The following is a 5,000-nucleotide window of genomic DNA, read 5'->3' as shown; positions in this document are numbered from 1 at the left end:
ACGTGCCTATACGCATACGCATACTTACACAGATACTCACATATCTACATATTCATCTTTACAGAAAAAAAAACTCTACATGACGTGCTTGTTAAGATGTCCCATCCCTTTTCGTATCAGGGACGTAAGATCTTGCCGAGGTCTCCTTAGCCTTAGCATTCGGGGCGTAGCATGTGCCGTAAGACTACTAAGGTGCATCTACACCGTATTAGCTATTGGGTACATGTCCTGAGGAGTCCTTGGATATGCTCTAAGTGCCTTCAAGGCTACGTACAAAAAATCAGGAATATTGGGCAAAACTCTTGCCAATTTCCCACAATAGGTTGGAGGAATTGACTGTAGACAAGAGCATCAACTTCTCTTTATCCATTCGTTTGCAGATAGTCGATAACTTCAAACTCAGACGTCGTATTTGATTCCAGACAGCTGATGAGTACTTTCACTGATTGCCAGGTTCATCTCGCTTCACCTCTGCATACAAAATGAGGACCAGGACTATATAAGCATCCTGCAAGTGTCCAGAGCAACCATATCCCTCCGAACACTCGAGCATCATGAAGATTTACTTGATGGTAAGTGGAAGCATTGTAGGTCAGTGCTGTGAAGTGTGCCGTGTGCTATCATCTTGTCAATTATGTGTTGTGAGGTGTTGAAAGGGAGCTATTTATGTAATGTGTTCTGTGGATGGAAACCTTCCCTGCTAGCTAGATATGCATTTCTCTTGATACTGATAACAATAATCGTTATAGAAATTGGTTTCTTAGATCAATGTTAGAAAATCGAAGACAAGCATCCTGTCATAACTCTTGTTTATCAGATTAATCTATAACATTGCAGGTATTTGTGAGCCTTTCCCTGGCGGTGTCCTCGCTGGGCGCTCCGAATCTTCTAGAGGGAGGCGCCCACCACCACCATGGAGACCACCATCACGGCGAGAACGAAGAGCACCATCACCATGGTCACGACGCCCCACAGTCGCCGTCGGTCTACTTCGATCCTATCGAAGGCGCCGGTCTGACTCCGCCCGAGCCCCACGCCCACGCAGAACACGCCCATGGAGCTCCGGAGACGAAGGCAGAGCCGGAGGTACGTGAATTGCGGGCGTCTGAGGGAGGATTGTGGAGTCGACGTCACTGTATTTAGCTGTTCTATCATTTATTTTCATCATTCCTTTCTCCTCGGCTATTATTTTCTTCTTTACTATATATTCTGTTTCTATTTTCCCTTGCTGTTTGCTTGAAACTTGAACAGTTGACTTATGGAGAGAGCTGCATTCTTTTTTCTTTATATATTCTATTTTATATGTATATTTTTTCATTTATTTGTGTAAATATATAATCATTTTGCTATATTAATCGCTTTTCTCAGTTCATTTCAACTGTCACATTTCACTTCAGGGAAAAGCCGAGTACGCGTTCGAATACGCCGTGAAGGAAGGACTGACCGACTTCAGCGCGCAGGAACGCCGCGACGGGGATAAGACGGAGGGGTCCTACCAGATCCTGCTTCCCGACACCCGGCTGCAGAAGGTCACGTACACGGTCAACGGCGACTCGGGCTTCGCGGCCGAGGTCACTTACGAGGGAGAGGCGAAGGAACAGGTCGAGTAGCTTCACACTTCGGCTGCCGTTGACCTCCGCTCGGCCTATGCTGCTCCTCCACACTCGGCTTGAGGTCGACCTGTTGCTGCTTCATTTTTAGCTGACGGACTCGTGCTTAAACAGATGTGAAAGAACAACGGAGGGAAAGGCAAGAAAACCTACGAATATACCTGTTCGTCTGCATTATCTTGCCTTTTCACTTCGTTGCGTAATTTATGTCATTTCAAATATTATTTAACTTCCATTTACGGTCATCTATCATACTCTTGGTAACTCATCATTACCTCCCAGAATAAATTTCATTGCTGCCATTGTATTGCTCCTCTACAGTTAATGACTGTGGTATTTTGTATGAAAATACAGGAAATAAAACAATAGCAATGAAGAAAACAATTTATTTACATTCCAAAACGTTCACATATTACTCTGCTTTCTATCTCTTATATGTTTCACTTATGGCCACTTTAAGACTGGCCAGCGTTTACAAGGGCTCGTGTAAACGGGGAACAGAATCGAATTGAAATTAGTACTGCTGATGTTCGGTAATCTATAACGAGCGTTGCCTGCTCAGTTAAGATATATGGTTAATCAGCTATAAATATGCAGATTTACAGCAGGAATCTTAGTTAAAATAGATGTAACTGCAGTTGCTTGTTAATGTCATTATTCATACAGTTGTAAAGCTTTGGGGCAGTAAGGTCTGAATCCTTAATAAAGCACAAAACTCATATTCGTTAATAATATGGTGATAACTATTTTTTAGGCTGATTTCATCTTCCTATTGCGAGGCACAGCCAGCTTCTATCATCATTTAGGTGAAGATGAAGATGGTGAATCTTGATTTTTTTTTATCTCTAAAGTTTTTTACAATGAACTGAAATGTCACTTTTTTGTTTAATTGTTTTGTGCAATATCTGTTTGGCATGTCCCTTTAAAATAAGACCAGTCGAAGTATTTACGAAAAATAGTACGTATGAAGGGACTATATTAGAAAAATACAGTCATGACACTTGGAGTTCCATCGCTTTACCAAAACATAATTATTAATATCAACGAAATTCGTAATTCCATTTTCCTCATAATGTAATATGGATTTACTGTCAATGTCATCTTAAAAGGCTAATCCTCACCCTTCAAAAGTTCAGATTTTCGTGATAGTTTGGTCCAAGTGCTTCACATTACCAAAATACAAGAAATTATCCAGCAACAGAAATGGATTGTAAACCTCCAGCTCATAGATCCAAAATCTTAATTGTCTTTTCTTGAACAGTTTACGCTAGTGTGTGTATGTGTTTCTATGTTTGTGTGTGTATGAATATATGTATGCATGTATAAATACACACACACTCACACGCTTAAACACACCACACACACACACATAAACATACGCACACGCATATTTACACACACACATATGTGTAAGTATATGTGTTTGTTTGTGCGTGTGTGTGTTTCTTTGTGTGTGTGTGTGTGTGTGTTTGTTTGTTTGTTTGTTTGTGTGTGTGTGTGTGTTTGTTTGTGCGCGTGTGTGGTGTGTGTGTGTGTGTGCATGTGCGCGTGTGTTTGTTTGTTTGTGTGTGTGTGTGTGTTTGTTTGTGTATGTATGTGCGTGTGTGTATGTGTGTGTGTGTGTGTCCATGTGTGTGCATGTTTGTGTTTGTGTGTGTGTAAGATAAAAGAATGCAATAACGCCTTTTACACGAGTCACATGCCATCCCTCGCAATGACTCGGCTCCCGCATGGCCGCGAGCGCCCGAGATCGGGGTCGGACGGCGAGGTGGCTTAGTTCTCTCGGACAACCTTCTGAGATCCGAGTCATTGTCAAGGAGTGTGTGTGTGGGTTTGTTTGTGTGTGTGTATACATTTATATGTATATATATATGTATATATATGTATGTATGTATGTATGTATGTATGTATGTATGTATATATACATATATGTGTGTATATATATACATATATATGTATGTATATATACACATATATATATTTGGATAGATAGATAGACACACACACACACACAACCCCCCCCCCCCACACACACACATATATATATATATATATGTGTGTGTGTGTGTGTGTGTGTGTGTGTGTGTGTGTGTGTGTGTGCGTATGTATGTATGTATGTATACATATACATATATGTGTGTGTGTGTATATATATATATATATATATATACATATAAATATATATGTGTGTGTATATATACTAGTATTTGTGTGCATTTATAGCACTTACGCACACATAACTCGGTAATTCGTCGTGTAACTGATATATATCAATACTGCTGTCATTACAATATTCACTTATTATCACGTATCAAATCCTTTCCTTATCATGACCTACTAACTCTAAGCTAATAGAATTTACTAACACACAGGTCGTTAAACTTGCTGCTAAGTATTTATAATGCAGAGCTTGCCTTGAGATACTATGTACGGACAATGTTTGGTGCAAAGTAAGGTATCCACTGTTGGCTGCATGCCCCACAGACGGATCTAACTGCTGTGATTAGAAGCAAAAGAGTTTCAAGATGAAATGCCAATGATCTTGTAGAGCATGGGAAGAATAAATAAAGAGGCGCCAGCGATTATATTCCAAGGCTGGAGATGTCATACACTGGCCTCATTTGCAAAGGATGTGTGACTCAAGCTGTGATGTGCAGTTACAGTAAGTGCAAAGGAGTTTTCATTAGTTTTCATTGCATTTGTCCAGGTACGTATAACCTTACATATATGTCACCATAACAAAGGGGACAATAAAATTTGACGAGACTTTCTCTTCAGCCACAACCGAAGTGGATGTATATTGGTTTTCCTGTTTGGTGATTAAGTATTTCCTTGTATTGTTATATAGGTGTTACATTTCACCTTTGCTCATACGTTACTGTAGTTTGTGTTTGTGCATGCCTTCAGGGTCAATACTAATTCTGCTGTTGTTCATTTAGCAGGGAGGTAAGGTAAGGTAAATTATCACATTTATTGACGAAAGAAATAATCTCGCACTTTTTATTGATATTAAGAATAGGATGGGGTAGGCGACCTGCAGACGACCGTCGGAAAGGAGGACGTAGTAGGAAAACTGAGTGTCATAGCCATCACGGGCCTCCTGATGAGCGCCGTTGCCGGAGTAGTCGTCCTTCATGGCGTAGTTGAAATCATACTTTGCAGGTTCCTATAGAAATATTTTCAATAATTTATTTGCATTTGAAATAACATTTCATGAGGTATTAGCTGTATGCCGTAAATCTTGAAATATTTAGCTCACATTCAAAATGATTAACCTCATATTTGGTTTTCGGGGTATATCCGTAAGCAGGCTGTGAGGGAGCAGCAACAGCGACAGCCACAAGGGCCATTTAATAAATGATAAGGTATATATATATATATATATATATA

The 5,000-nt window shown here is 40.0% G+C and overlaps 2 protein-coding genes across 2 annotated transcripts; one reads left to right on the top strand and one right to left on the bottom strand.

Moving 5' to 3' along the window:
* The first annotated feature begins 524 nt into the window (after positions 1–524).
* LOC113822532 (cuticle protein 8) lies at positions 525–1,994 on the top strand. Its single transcript, XM_027375068.2, has 3 exons — positions 525–572; positions 838–1,086; positions 1,398–1,994. The coding sequence occupies exons 1-3, from the start codon at positions 555–557 to the stop codon at positions 1,608–1,610; spliced, it is 480 nt and encodes a 159-aa protein (XP_027230869.2). The 5' UTR covers positions 525–554; the 3' UTR covers positions 1,611–1,994.
* A 60-nt stretch (positions 1,995–2,054) lies between these two features.
* Positions 2,055–4,960, bottom strand: LOC138861524 (uncharacterized). The gene is made up of 3 exons (XM_070121267.1): positions 4,886–4,960; positions 4,608–4,776; positions 2,055–2,164 (listed from the first exon to the last, which is right to left on the bottom strand). The coding sequence occupies exons 1-3, from the start codon at positions 4,958–4,960 to the stop codon at positions 2,055–2,057; spliced, it is 354 nt and encodes a 117-aa protein (XP_069977368.1).
* Between the last annotated feature and the right edge of the window lie 40 nt (positions 4,961–5,000).

This window comes from Penaeus vannamei, chromosome 4 (genome assembly GCF_042767895.1).
Source record: "Penaeus vannamei isolate JL-2024 chromosome 4, ASM4276789v1, whole genome shotgun sequence".
In the NCBI taxonomy this organism is placed as follows: domain Eukaryota; kingdom Metazoa; phylum Arthropoda; class Malacostraca; order Decapoda; family Penaeidae; genus Penaeus; species Penaeus vannamei.
The sequence above is the reverse complement of the archived record's forward strand: the minus strand, read 5'-3'. Positions and strand labels throughout refer to the sequence as shown.

Excerpts from the sequence above, each read along its gene's own strand:
- LOC113822532 (XM_027375068.2), top strand. Across the intron at positions 1,087-1,397 it reads AGACGAAGGCAGAGCCGGAG|GGAAAAGCCGAGTACGCGTT; the intron begins GTACGTGAATTG and ends ATTTCACTTCAG.
- LOC138861524 (XM_070121267.1), bottom strand. The coding sequence starts at position 4,960 with ATGGCCCTTGTGGCTGTCGCTGTTGCTGCTCCCTCACAGCCTGCTTAC. Across the intron at positions 4,777-4,885 it reads CCCCGAAAACCAAATATGAG|GAACCTGCAAAGTATGATTT; the intron begins GTTAATCATTTT and ends ATATTTCTATAG. Across the intron at positions 2,165-4,607 it reads ATTCTTAATATCAATAAAAA|GCAACGCTCGTTATAGATTA; the intron begins GTGCGAGATTAT and ends TTAACTGAGCAG.